The following is a 15,000-nucleotide window of genomic DNA, read 5'->3' as shown; positions in this document are numbered from 1 at the left end:
CTATGGCTTTAGACAGTTTAAAATACCAGTGCAAGTAGACAGAGAGAGGGAACACATCTTTGCACACATGCTGCGGGACATATCACATGTAGTCTACTAGTTTTCAGCACCTCGTACGTCTTAGAGGTCCTACATCTCTGATATCTCTGCATGTGTGCTCCTTGGAGCGCCAGGACATAATTAGAATATTTAGGAGGAACATTTTTGGATTTGGGTTTCACACAGTGGGAGAAATGGAAGGCGATAGTGATAGGAGCGCATGTGAGCGGGGGCATTTGGTCTCTGTCTGATAGAAACCTCTTATCTCCATATTTAAATGGATTGTGCTTTATGGTAAATTACCGTATTTATTGCCCTACTTGGTAAAACTCACAGTACCATAAAAAGTAGCAGATCCACAAGCTCGAAACGCGGTGTGAAGCGACACGTTTTGAGCTTGTAGATCTACTACTTTAGCTGCTTTTTAATTTGAATCCTGAAAATCCTTGAACATATGGGGTTTCCACCCGACTGAGACGATTTGCATGTCATTGCCATCGGGCAGAAACCTTGTATCTCCATATGTCAACTTTTTATGTTTTTTCGGGGTAAATTAATGCCTTGCAAGAGTGTCGCACAAAAATAGCCGATCTACAAGCTCACAGCGTGTCACATTGTGACACGTTGTGAGCTTGTAGATCAGCTAGTTTTTTCACTTTAGTGAAAGTGGTCAAGTCTCTCTGTGGGTTTTAAAAATATTTGTCCATGAAAAGTTATTAACAGGAGCTTGTGATTAAATAATAACTACATTGGATCCATTTGGAACACAGGTTCTTTTTTTTGCAGTTTCCAGAAAAGAAGTATTTGGACATACAAGGTTTCCACCCAACGGTGATGATTATGTCAAACCTGAGAGAGCTGAGAGCGCTGGCATGGAACGTTAGATATTACCTTATCTACCAAGATAACTTTACCTGTTTAGGCTATCTACTTACTGTCTGAATAAACAACAATATTGTATGTCCTGCTGTGTAGGCAGTGGCGGACAGTAACGAAGTGCATTTACTCAAGTATGGTACTTAAGTACAATTTTGAGGTACTTTTGAGTAAGTCCTCCATTTTTCAATGCTTTCCACTTCTACTCCACTGCATCTCAGAGGCAAATATTATACTTTGTACTCCACAACAATTATTTGAAAACTTGAGTTACACGCTGCTTTGTATTTAGTAATACAAAACATTCACCAATTAAGCCCAGTTCAGAACGCGTTGCATCGACATTTTGTGAGCTTGTAGATCGGCTATTTTTGCCATTTGAAAAAAAGGTACTGTACTGTAAGTAGATTTGGATGCCTATGCTTTTGTACTTTTACTCAAGTCAAATTTTAAATTGACTTTTAACAGAGTATTTCCATATTGTGGTATTGCTACTTTTACTTAAAGATGCACTATGTAACTTTCCGGATTTGAGCCCGGGTCTCCTGCACAAGTGCTGAAATGTTTACCACTCAGCTAATAGAGCCTGCCTGCTTGCTCTGGGGAGAAATTGCATTTTGAGGTCAAAGGTCGTGTCAAACCAGTCACATGATCTAGATATCTCAATGGAAGAGTACTTCTTTCACCGCTGTTTTCAGGTATAACGTTTCCGCAATTTTTCACCTCCTCTGACTGGCTGCTGGGAGTTACTGCTGAACTTGAAACCTGAACTGGCAACCAATTGGGGGTGGGTGGGAGGTGACACACTTATGTTTACCTTAAACATTAATGATGCATGCATAGGATATAACAAGAGAACAGATCCGCTGACACGGTTCATGAAAGGAAGATAATACCGTATTTAACATGGTTTCTGCTTTCTCAGTATTCGGTACTTGATGGTGCAGCCACAAAATAGGAAAAGTACGCAACAGAAAAATCTACATGTACTTTAATGTAAAACCATGCCATGCTCTTAATAGGCTCTAGGCACAGCAGCCATCTTGGAAAGACCTTCACAGGTCTTACCAATTATACTAATGAAGGCTCTGTTCCATTTAATGTAGCACAGTGGTTCACAAACTTCTTAATTTGAAGGACCCCATTACTCTGTGAGAGTACAAATGGAACCATTTGTACACTCTCAGAGTTACACACCCGCAAGGGGCCATTTGGAACCCCCTCAAGGAACCATGAGGGTACCTGGACCCCACTTGACCCTGGTGTAGCAGAGTACATGTTGTCTCCAGTGAGCCAACATGCACAATATCAGCACACTGTCTATGTTTGACCATGATGGAACAGATCCTTAATTTGTATAATTGGTAAGACCTGTGAAGAAAGTAAGGAAGAGGCGCAATTTATTTCCAATATGGCTGCTCTGCAAAGAGCCTAATACATCCCAGTTAATGTGAAATTGAGCACATGTGCACAAGCCTAAGCCTAAACCATTAACTCCCACAATTGGCCATAAATGGTTAATGCAAATTTGAGCAGCGCGGTAATGCTCTACAACTGAAACCAGCGTGATGCGGTAGTTACGACAACAAGAGCTTTAAGTGTAGGGTTGCTACAGTTAATCGAACTAATCCATTTAATTGATTCTAACCTATTATCAATGATTGATTATTTAATGCAATAACCAATTCATTTAATTGGTTTAATTAATTAATTAACCCAATTTTGGGCACTTCACCCATTTTCAACCTATCTTAATAGGTGCTCACTAATGCTCATGATAACATTTTTGTCTACTTGGTATGTGTCTGAGAGGAGGGCTGTGGACAGTTTGGAAACCTGCCTGCCAGTGACATCATCTATAGGGAATCCAAGCTAATAGAAACTGCAGGCTTTCTATTCCTGGAAAGTTAGCATGCTTTAACCCCACTTGGACCCCACTTGTTCTCGCATTAATACAAAAATATATACATATATTGTTTTGATCTGGTTTGAAAAATAACCCTGCCTTTAGTTACTGGTAGAGAGGTTTCTGAACTGTCCACAGCCTTCCTCTGAGAAAAAGAGTGAGTAGACAAAAATGGTGCCATATTATCATGAGCGTTAGTGAGGACCATACTGTATATGAAGATCGGTTGAAAATAGGTGAAGTCCTTTAAGTGGTTAATAGATTCATTACATAGATTCACTAAATCACTAAAATAATTCATAGTTACAGGCAGCTCTATGTCAGTGATAAAACACAGACTTGTGTTAAAACTGCTACTGTTTGTCTAAGTATTGACTTGGCAAGGAGCCAGCCTTCACACACAGCTGCAGGCTGAAATCTATTCCATTATGCTGCTGTCTGGGTCTCGCAATAAACCAATCATCCAAGTGACCTTTTGTCAGAATCATATTAGCGTTAATCACATTAATTTAGACGTTTATAGAATGAAGAGTCTTTTGATTGACTGAAGTGAAGTGGTTCTGAGTTGGTGTCCTAACTGAAGTTGTGGCTATTATACAGTATGTTGGGAAACTCAGACTTTTGTGCAGTAGTGCATATTATCCTGAGAAGGTTCAACTCCCGACACTAACTGTACACTTGAAGTTACCGATTGCATATTGTTGTTGTCGGGCTCCATATTCTAACTTTTTGAGTTTTTTCGTAAACTAACGCCCCACTTGATCATGCTACAGCATCACACAAAAGCATTAAAAGTACCAGATCTATCATCTGCAAGCTTGTCAATCTGCTACTTTGGCTGTTTTTGAATTTGAATCCTGAAAAGTAACAGTTTTGGACACCCGACAGAGACGATATAAATTTGTTATTAACACATTCACTGCCAGGTATTATTCATCCGCTTCATCCGGTGGTGCCAGATTTTTTTTTACCTTGTTTTGACGATTTCAAACGTGCCTGCAGATGTAAACAAAGAGTGTCTGGGGGGTGGGGAAGGGTCTCGTCTATCCACGGAACAATACCATGTTTACCGCGATCAGCCATTTTGTTGCTATCGCCCGTTGAATATGGCTTGTTTTCACCAAAAAATCAGAGCTATTGATGTAGATCTACCGCTGTTGAAGCAACCGGTTACATATGTATTCATTATTAACCCACAATGTATACATTTTTACTGTCTTTATACTTTCATAATGGGGATATGATATTGCATCCTGAAACTGACTTTATCATATGCATGGAATAGAATACATTTCATCATGTTTGAGCCATTCAAAAGTACAAAGCACTGATGGTCAGTCTGTTTACCATAGTGATACTATGATGCTATCATGCTGCATGCATTACATTTTTTATGGTTGAACATCCGAAAACAAAATACAAAGTGCATGGCCAGTACGTATACTATACGTACTGGCCATGCGCTTTGAATTTTGTAACGATGTTACTATTATGTCGTATAGAAACATCGCTTATTTCAGGTGATTGATGGAAGTGAATTATCTGGTCATTATTTGGTCATTGTAGCGTGTCATATTGTAATCATGAGTAATCTGCACCTCGTTGAGACGTTGATGAGATGGAGGATTTGTGGTAGCAAGATTTATGGACTGTCAAATGTGTATTTTTTTTTATCATATCATATCCTGCCTTGTTGTACTCAGTCTAAATGCATTGTCAGCAGATCTCACACGCCAAAATGCTAATTCGAACTTGAATGCAGCTGTCCATCTAACAGCTGATGCCCCCATGGAGGCTTACTCCTATACACTCTGTACTTCTTTAACTATTTGTGTGTTGCCCTTAGCTTTAGCACATATCCTTATAAGACCATTTAGTGCTCTCGGGGCTTTTGCCCTGCTGGGGCCCGAGGCCTGGGGCTATGATGCTGTATCGCTGTTTTTCTGCTCGAATCTTCTTCAATAAATTGTCAGGGACCTCCAGGGGTCCTTCCTTGAGATAAAATCGGTATCCCGACCTGAAAATGCATTTCTTGTTTACTATTGAGAAGGAGACTCCTGTTAAATGGTAAATAGTGCATTTATATAGCGCTTTTATCCAAAGCGCTTTACATAGATTGTGCATTACATTCACACACACATTCACACACTGATGGTGGAGGAAACCATGCAAGGCACCAACCTGCTCATCGGGAGCAATTAGGGGTTCAGTGTCTTGCTCAAGGACACTTCGACAGTAACTCTTCTAGCCCGGGATCGAACTGGAAACCTCACGGCTTCCATCCGGCCGCTCTAACCGGCCACTCTACCCCTGAGCCACTGAATATCAGAATATAGAGCTATTTAAAGCTCTAGTATGTAACTTTCCTCTTCTACCCCAGATTTGAACCCTCTTTCCGGCGCAAGTGCTGCCATTTTTACCATTGAGCTAATAGAGCCTGCCTGTTTGCTCAGGGGATAAATAGAATCTTGACCATCAGGTCAAAATTCGTGTCAGATCCTTTGTCTAGGTGAGACATGACCTTTGACCCAATCTAAATGTCTCAATAGAAGCTATATCGTATTAACATACTCTACCATACAGATTGGACAAAATTACATTTATTCATGAATCACTTATTTTAACAAATAAATATCACTTACCCTACCTTTTAAAATTATTTCATCATTAAAATCTTTTTTTATTTGAGGGCCCACTTGCAATATCCTTCTCAGCCCACAGGTTTGAGGACCACTGCTTTAGGCAGCTATAAATTGTAAAAAGTGAAAGCCAGTTGTGTTTTGGCCTTTCTGACGTGAGGCTTAAACGTTACGGTTTCAGCAGAGCTCACATTCTCACACTCATCTCCCCCTCTCTCTGTGTGCGCTTATAGTGCCTGGTCTCTATAATAGCAGAAGATGATACCTGTTAACTGCCACTTCTGTTCTTACAAGTATAAATATAGTGTGTGTGTGTGTGTGTGTGTGTGTGTGTGTGTGTGTGTGTGTGTGTGTGTGTGTGTGTGTGTGTGTGTGTGTGTGTGTGTGTGTGTGTGTGTGTGTGTGTGTGTGTGTGTGTGTGTGTGTGTGTGGTGTAGTGTATCTAATTCACTGCCGTCTTGCTCTCACATGACGTATCATATCAGTCGGTGTCTCTTTGATTTGCTCGCCAAGATTCATTTTGCAGATACTCCATGTAATATAAACCAGATGTTAATAAACCCCGCATTGTCATGTAATAACTTTCTATCATAGTTATATGCCACTCATCACCAATTAACAACCGTAAAATATCTGATTTCACTGGTATAGGCCTACTTGGTAAAAATCCAGTGGTTTTCGGACAACTTGAGCCCTCAATGAGTTCTTGAGATGTAGCATCTTGTTTTCGAGGGGTTATTCCTAAAGAAGAGAGAGTGTGTGCGCACGCTCGTTGGGGGGGGGGGGGGGGGGGGGTCTCAGCTTGTGTCAGATGTAAGAAGGGGCCCTAGGGAATAATGTTGGGAGCCACTGATGTATAGCCATGTTTAACACTGGACTAGGCCACCATTAGCCCAGGACTAATGGTTTCACACTTACATCTTGGAATGTGAGATATTCCCACTCCCCAGTACTCAGATCATTTTTAGTTCATAGTTCACCCAAAAATGCGATTAATTCTTTTTTTCACCAACTTTTTATTAATTTATTTCTGCTACCTAAACTTTTTTTTTTCACTCAACTTTTTTTTCTCTCTGCACTGTGCATTTTTTGCATTTACAAAGCAATCGCAAACAGAAATGTTATTTTTATGTTCAAACGTGAACATGAACACATTGAAACGTATCATTTGCATGACAATAAATCAAGTTATAATGTCATTAATGTGACAGCCCTACTCCAGACTACAACACGATACAATAGATAACTCCTGCTCATCGTGTTACTAATGTTAGCCGTAGCTAAATACCTGATCCATGCCACACTTAGTTTTTACCAACTACCCTACACCTCATTCATATTGCATGTGTTCTGATTTTATCACAGTGGATCTGGTAACCACTGCAGACAGTCAATAGAAGCTACAGCTCAGCGTGTAGGAGCCTGTCGCTGTGTGTATGCATCCTGCTGCATATTAATATTGATGATGCAAACATTATAAATGCACTGTTGTACAGTACTAGGATTATGTTGCTAGATGCACGATGAGAGAGTGCGGTCTAGCCAACACCAACTCGGGACTCCTGAATCGCTGCCCTCCACACTCTCCTATCTAGCATCAGGGTCTTGAGCTCTACAGTGTTGTTAGCTAAGCTCTCACGCCGCAGTGTGTCTACGTAGGTGGTGCTCTTCTTGCCTTTCCTGGCTTTGCCCTGGGTTTGCTCCCACAGTGTCAGTTTGCTTGCCTCTAGTTCCGGGTGACTGACGCAGTGCCATGCCAGCCATGCCAGCCTGGAACAGCCAGTTCTCACAACAGAGATTTTTGTTTTCTTATTATTGCGACCGTAGGTCGCACTTACTACAGAAAGCTGCTCCAGGTGTCCGTCCGTCACTCCGTCACTCCGTCACACACGTCACACTTTTGCCCTGCTCATATCTCCGCACCCATTGCCCCGATCCATGCCACATTTTGCACACACACTCCTTACCTGCCAAACTACACCCTCCAAGGACCCCCGGAGCTCCAGGGACCCCCAGCTGCCTCGGGGACCCCCAAGTGTAAAAGATGAGCACATGTAGACAAATTACCAAATGACCACCCCAACGGGGCTGCTCACGGGGCATTCCCGGGGACCACCCACTCCTGGTGCTCCAGAACGGATGCAAAAGTGGTGGCGCCCCCAGTGGAGGACCCCTGCCACTGCAGCTCACATAAAATGCCGTAACTCGGGGGCTTGCCCCCCACAAACAATCCCTCCTTTCCCCTAACAAAACTATCCATTGCCCACACAACTAGGAACCAATCGCCGTTACAGCCCTCTTCTGTATACATGTGACCTACGGTCGCTTATCTCCCGATTAGGGAGTCTTACTGGTTATGTTTTTTATTATTTTAAATACAGGCCTTTTACTTGTTGTTACTGTAACAGAGTATTTTATATTGTGGCATTGCTTTTTTTAAATTTAGGTTACATACAAGAAATGGGTGTACTACTAGATTTTGATTATTATTACAAAACCACTTCAGACCTATATACTTTGGCAACTTGAAAATAGCAACAAAAAAAAAAAAATCTACAAGCTCACAACGCGTAGCAAAGTGACGTGTTGTGAGCTTGTAGATCTGCTATTTTCAAAGGAGTTTTATGCATTTGTAAACTTGTCAAATGGGACAGATTATGCAGACATAATGAGTACTTTTACTGTTGGTACTTTAAGTATATTTTGATGCCAAAACTGTTGTACTTTTACTCAAGTAAATTTTTAATACCGAACTTGTACTTCTAACAGACTATTTCTACAATAGGGTGTAGATGCTTTTACTTAAGTAACAAATGTGAGTACTTCTTCCACCACTGGTTTAAGGCCCCAGGGACGTGTGACTTTTACAGAGCCGTGATAGAGATGACATTCTCTATCACAGTGTGGTGCGGACACTGTGATGACAGGAAGGAGATTAATGAAGGTAGTAAAAGCAGCGTCTACAATGACTGGTCAGGATGTGCCCAGCATTTTGTGAACACCTGCGTGCGAAGGATGGCTGTGAAAATAATCAGGGACGCCTCTCATCTAAAGCCAGCGTACTTTTTGTCTCACTATCCTTCAGGAAAAAGGTTACAAAATATAAAGGTGATAAAGCTGTTTCTGAAACAGCACACATCCCGAGGCAGTGAGGGCTCTTATCTCTTCATCATCAATTCAGAACACATGTATCCTCTAGTCTAGTGCACTGGTGCTCAAACTTTTTGAGAACCATACATATTCATTTGGGGGTCCTTGACATGAAAGGGTTCGAGAACCACTGCTCTAGCGGCGCAGGGGTCTTCCACATTTTTCAGGCCAAGGACCACTTAGCTGAGGGGGAGACGAGGTTTGCCACCGCTACCCCAGCACCACCAGTGGTTTCTGCTAATAGTTCTGCTCTCCATATTTGAACTATTTGAGTTTTTTCGTAAATTAAAGCCCCTACTTGATCATACTACGCTGTAGTCTACAGCATCACACAAAAGCATCAAAAGTAGCAGATCCACAAGCTCGAAACAAACTTGTAGATCTGCTACTTTTGCCATTTTTTAAATTTGAAACCTGAAAAGTAACAGTTTTTGGGAGGTTTCCACCCCACAGAGACGACATCTATCTCCCTGCTCTTAATGGTTAATGATGGTTGTCTAAAAGTGCTGAGCAGGGAGAAAATTTAGCATAGCCTGAATGCCAAGATAAAATATAATCTTCACACTTACATTTCATTGTATAAATAAAATACTGGTTTATCTATTTGTGAGTTATCTGACTGAACTATCATTGGTGTTGTGTAACTTCAGTTTTATTTTGTTCATTTGTTTGTTAACACATTATCTTTACTAATAATACGTTGGATAGTGTGTAATTTCTTTGGAGAAAAAGTCCCTATCACACAAAATCTGGTGAGGACCCCCTATAGGGCGCCAGGACCCCCTACTAAAAACCCCTGCTCTAGTGGGGTAATGCACCAGTCACTGGTTATTTTATTTAGTTGCGAGTATCTCTATATATTTAATGCTGTGGGGAATTTGTTTTGTATTGTATTGTTTTGTTTCGTGTATCCAGCGCACACATCAAAAGGGAACCCAATCAAAGTTTAATTGAAATGGTAATAAATGATTGAATGTTGCATCTTGCAGAAGCCAGACGTGGCTCACAGCTGCAGGCTGAATGCTGTGCTGTTGTATCTCAGAATAAAGTGGTCCTGGGTTGAGTCAGGCCATGGAGTGACATCAGTCAGCGTCACATTCTCATGACCACACATAATCTGGCCTGACCTTTAGAGCAGTGGTTCTCAAACTTCTTTATGTCAAGGACCCCCAAAGTCATATGTATTTTCGCGTGTTAAAAAAAATCAAAGTTATTTAACATTTTCCAATACTTTCAATTTTTAGAAAATGTTCAAAAATAGTAGCTCATTCAAAAATAGAAGATATACAAGCTTGTATATCTGCTATTTTTGAATAACCAACGTATAAAAAGGACCCCCTGGGACCCCTCAAGGACCCCTGGGGGTCCCCGGACCCCATTTTGAGAACAACTGTTTTAGAGACTATAGACGTGTTGTGTGCTTGTGGATCTGGAACAGTTTAACACTCTGATGATATGCTATTATGGCAGTTTTCCAATCTGGCAGGGGATAAATTAGGTAGTAGCATTGTGATTGAAGTTTGATGCAAAAGGGTTTGTGTGTGTGTGCGCATATGCGTGTGTGGCCTAGGGCACTAAAATGGTCCGAAGCGGCCCTGCTGGTCCCTGGCCACTGACCATATGGTCTCATTAACTTAATGAGTCTATTATCACCTCTCTCTCTCTCTCTCTCTCTCTCTCTCTCTCTCTCTCTCTCTCTCTCTCTCTCTCTCTCTCTCTCTCTCTCTCTCTCTCTCTCTCTCTCTCACACACACACACACACACACAATGGACAGGTGTAAATACAGCACTATTGGTGCTCATACTGTACTGTGCTGTACTTTACTGTTGTATTGATTGTTTCATAGTAGATCTCCCATAACAAAAGACCATGCATGCTACTGTAGGTGCCTACTCCTGCGTTTGCCCTTGAGCTAGGTACTGGCAATACAGCTGGAGTTGGTCCCCGAGTGCTGCACAGTGGCTGCTCACTGTTGGATGGGTCAAATGCAAAGGACACCTTTACCCTTTTTTACCTCCGTACACGTTATCCATACTGAATATCAGCTACGCCCAAATATGGAGTGTGTTGTCTAACCTCAATGTGTCTTCTTGGCACCAGGCGCAAACAAATCAGTCAGCTCCATATACAGGCAGGGCCGCTGATAGGATTTTTTGGGTGGGGGGAATAGATTTTTGAAATCGGGAGCCCCCTCCGATAAGCCCCCCCCCCCTCCATGTGCGCGCGAAGCAGAACATTTTTCAATTAAATCATTCACACTTTTGCCCTCAAAATATTAAATAGGGTGTCTTTGCGCGATTTCACGTTGGCCATGTTGAACACCTCCAGCCTAGTCAGTTCTGTTCATAACTCACCAATGGTTGAAAAAGTACTCACATGTTTTACTTAAGTAAAAGTATCAATACTGCAATGTAGAAATACTTCGTTACAAGTAAAAGCCCGGAATTCAAAGTACAAAAGTATTGGTATAAAAATGTACTTAAAGTACCAAACTCCAGTCACTTTCAGTTGAGCACTGCTGAGGGGAGCTGTGTGTCTGTGTCCAGCTGGTGCTCGTTGACGCTCGTTAATGCATCAAGGAAGGCAATTATATTTCTGCACTGTCAAATAGGTCTACATCTACGATAGCATCAAAGCCAAAGCTTTTACAAGCGACCCTCTCTGGTTTATAGATATTTTGTTCAAACTGTTGTTAATAACTAGGCTACACTTGGTTGGTAAAGTCCAGATGACTATGGTGTCTATGTCCTCTGAAACAATGTGGTTTATATTGAGAAGTTACTTCACTTGTTCCTTAAGCTTGTATGTATAATTGCTTAAAGGCATGGCCGAGACTATGTTTTGCTAGCCTGGGACCAAACAAATCTGCCAGTGCGATTTGGGTCTGGCCCACGCTCCGTCGTAAATCCATTTCCTGTTCCCGAAGTCTGGGGTGACCAATCAGGGCCCAGTAATCAAATATGGGAGACCCGAACCTCTAGTATATCTATATAGAATGAGCAAGTTGTGAATGAAGACTCTCCCTTGGCAGCGTGGTCCCAGTGGTGAGATGGTTCTACTCCCCCCCCCCCAACCAGCCAGCCATGCAGCAGCACCTGCTGCCTCTGAGCTTTGGACCCATGTCCATGGCAATACACAGGCGGGAGGATGTGCTGTTGTGCCGCCTCCATGCCCTCCAGGTTGAAAAACAGATCCCAGCCAGGCCTTGTGCCCAGACTGCCAGTGTGGAGCAAAGCTCCCTGCTGTTACCCTATACGTCTCAGCAGTGGTTGAAGAAGTACTCCCAATCTTTCTTTTTTCTTTTACTATAATGTTAAGAAAAAAAACAATAGAGGAGAGAGACCACTGTATAATGCCCAAAAAACATGTTGTGATGCCTTCTAACAGCTATTTTTCAACTTTTTGGAGGAAGAGTTATCATTCTCGAAACGCGTAGCTCAGTAGTCTGTATGTTTTAAGCTGAGTTTGTTCTTTTTCCTAAACAAAAAGTTGAAAAATAGCTGTTTGAAGGCATTAAAACTATTTTTGCATTATGCAGTGGTCTCCCCCCTGTATTGCTTTTTTTGCCTTTTTTGTGGTACTATAACGTTAGTGCATGCTTTCTCAACTTTGGGTCTGGGGCCAACGCTGGGACCACCAGCCGTCCCAAAGGGCCCTTACGAGTCTAAACTCTGAGAGTTGCAGACCCAGAGAGATCAAATGGGTGTCCGTAGTCTAATGCAGTGCTTCTCAAAGTGGGGCCCAGGGCCCTTCAAGGTTCCTTGAGGGGAGTTCCGAATTGACCCTTATGGGTCTGTAATTCTGAGAGTGTAAAAATGGCTCTGCAAGAGGCTAGCCTCTTGCAGAGCCACAGCCTCTTGCAGAGCCACAGGGTAATAAAGACGACATACTTACTTATTCATGTATCCTGAAGACGTGTGGGGATGTGATCATTCGGGACACGTTCAGGGCTCTCCTGGGACGCAGCATGTCCACAAAGTGGAGTTTGAACACATTATTCATCAGCTCCTCCTTCCTGTGTGTCCTGTTCAGTCGCTTATCCATGTGCACGCACACCAGTGGTGGAAAAACTACTCACATGTTTTACTTAAGTAAAAGTATCGATAATGTAATGTAGAAATACTCTGTTACAAGTAAAAGTCGGAATTCAAAATGTACTTGAGTAAAAATACAAAAGTATTGGTATCAAAATGTACTTATAGTAGAAAGTACTCATTGTGCAGAATGTCCCATTTCAAGAGTTGTGTCGCATCGCAACGCATTGTGAGCTTGTAGATCGGCTATTTTCAAATGGCCGAAATGTATATACTGTAGGGCTGAAATAGTTAGTGTACGTTTTGTAATAATAATCAAAATCTACAAAGTAACTAAAGTTGTAAAATTATCGTACTGGAGTAAAAGCACTCCACTTCAGTTTGCCTCTGAGATGTAGTGGAGTAGACGTAAAAGTACTGAAAACTGGAAATACTCAATTAAAAATACCTAAAAAATTTACTTTAAGTACAGTACTTCAGTAAATGTACTTTAGCACAGTAGTTACTTTACACCACTGACACACACACACACACACACACACACACACACACACACACACACACACACACACACACACACACACACACACACACACACACACACACACACACACACACACACACACGTACACAGTGTGGTATTTTGCTTTTTAAATATGCATTCGTTGTTCACTTCTGTCCTGGGTTGTGTTCCTAAGTGTCAAATAATGAATATTTTAAAGGGAAATCGGTGAAGTCATGTTGTTGTGTGGCGAATCTTGTCTCTGTGGACAACGTTCCTAAAGAGAACAATTTCACCTCACGCACTTATATATCGTCTCTGTCGAGTGGAAACCTCATATGTTTAAAATTGTTACTTTTCAGGGTTCAAATTCAAAAATAGCAAAAGTAGCAGATCTGCAAGCTCAAAATGTGTGGCTGTAATGGCTGTAGTTCTGTATATTCTGATGATTATTAAACATATTGTATATGATACTGTCTGTCTGTCTGTCTGTCTGTCTGTCTGTCCGCCGTCCGTCCGTCCGTCCGTCCGTCCGTCTGTCGGTTTGGCGGTTTATCTATGTGTCTATCTGTCTCTATCTGTCTGTCTGTCTGTTTGTCTGTCATGTGTTTTCTATCAACAACAAACTTAGTATCTAACTCAAATAGGATGACAAGTTATACACACAGTTGCACGCACGCACGCACGCACACACACACACACACACACACACACACACACACACACACACACACACACACACACACACACACACACACACACACACACACATACACACACACACAAGATGGCACAGTCACAGTTTAACAATCTGCATTTAAATTGAATTTGGTGACATTATTAGTCTCTTGAATACTGTCTCACACACACGCACGCACGCACGCACGCACGCACGCACGCACGCACGCACGCACGCACGCACGCACGCACGCACGCACACACACACACACACACACACACACACACACACACACACACATGTACACACACACACACACACACACACACAGACAGTGTGTGCTTGACTGTAATGTCGATTAGCAGACTTGTGAGACTAATTTGTTATTAAAATACCATCTCGTCTGCAAAACATTTAATACAATGACCTTGATTTTAAGCTATGTAGTTGTAGCTATGTACACACACTGTGTTTGTGTGTGCGTGCATGTTTGCGTGCCTCCATGCATGTGTGCATGCGTGCTTGTGTGAGTGAGTGTGTATGTGCATGAATGTGTGTAAATTAACACACACACACACACACACACACACACACACACACACACACACACACACACACACACACACACACACACACACACTCACTTTGTGTCTGTTTGTTTCCAGGAAGTGGTTGTCTCCAGGTGGGTGGGCCGTTGCCAGGGCTGGTTGCCGGGGGCGGAGCTTCAGTGATGATGCAGAGCAGTTACTTGTCGTTTCCTGTTGACAATAACTCACCTGTCAGCCTTTTCAACTACAACACAGTAATAACTCTATAATATATTATAACAGCACTATGACACAATATTAACTCCGTACATTATTAGTCTCTGGTAGCCAGGCTACTTTTCCTTAATCTCCAAATACTAAATACAGTCTAGAACTAGACTCCCCGAAAGCTGAGAAAGGAAGCTGTCACCTGTTTGTCAGTCCCATTAAAATCTTCTTCTTCTTTCGGCTAATTCCCATCGGGGTCGCCACAGCGGATCGTCTGTTTTTCATCCGTTTCTCTTCTGTGCATCTTCCTCCGTCCCTCCTGCCAACTGCATGTCCTCTCTGTCCGCATCCATAAACCTCCTCTTTGGCCTTCCTCTTCTCCTCTTGCCATGGCAGCTCCATCTTCAGCATCCTTCTCC

At 42.1% G+C, this 15,000-nt stretch overlaps 1 protein-coding gene across 2 annotated transcripts in view; it reads left to right on the top strand.

The window, feature by feature from the left end:
- Positions 1 to 15,000, top strand: part of znf385b (zinc finger protein 385B) — a gene marked incomplete at its 3' end in the record, with an annotated part of 34,861 nt that overhangs the window by 11,105 nt on the left and 8,756 nt on the right. For both annotated transcript variants that reach the window (XM_084085156.1, XM_084085155.1), the window contains exon 3: positions 14,492 to 14,628. In XM_084085156.1, the coding sequence (XP_083941282.1) occupies positions 14,557 to 14,628 (72 nt within the window). In that variant the 5' untranslated portion in view covers positions 14,492 to 14,556. The remainder of the gene's footprint in view (positions 1 to 14,491; positions 14,629 to 15,000) is intronic.

This window comes from Gymnoscopelus microlampas (assembly GCF_963454915.1).
Source record: "Gymnoscopelus microlampas genome assembly, chromosome: 17".
In the NCBI taxonomy this organism is placed as follows: domain Eukaryota; kingdom Metazoa; phylum Chordata; class Actinopteri; order Myctophiformes; family Myctophidae; genus Gymnoscopelus; species Gymnoscopelus microlampas.
The sequence above is the reverse complement of the archived record's forward strand: the minus strand, read 5'-3'. Positions and strand labels throughout refer to the sequence as shown.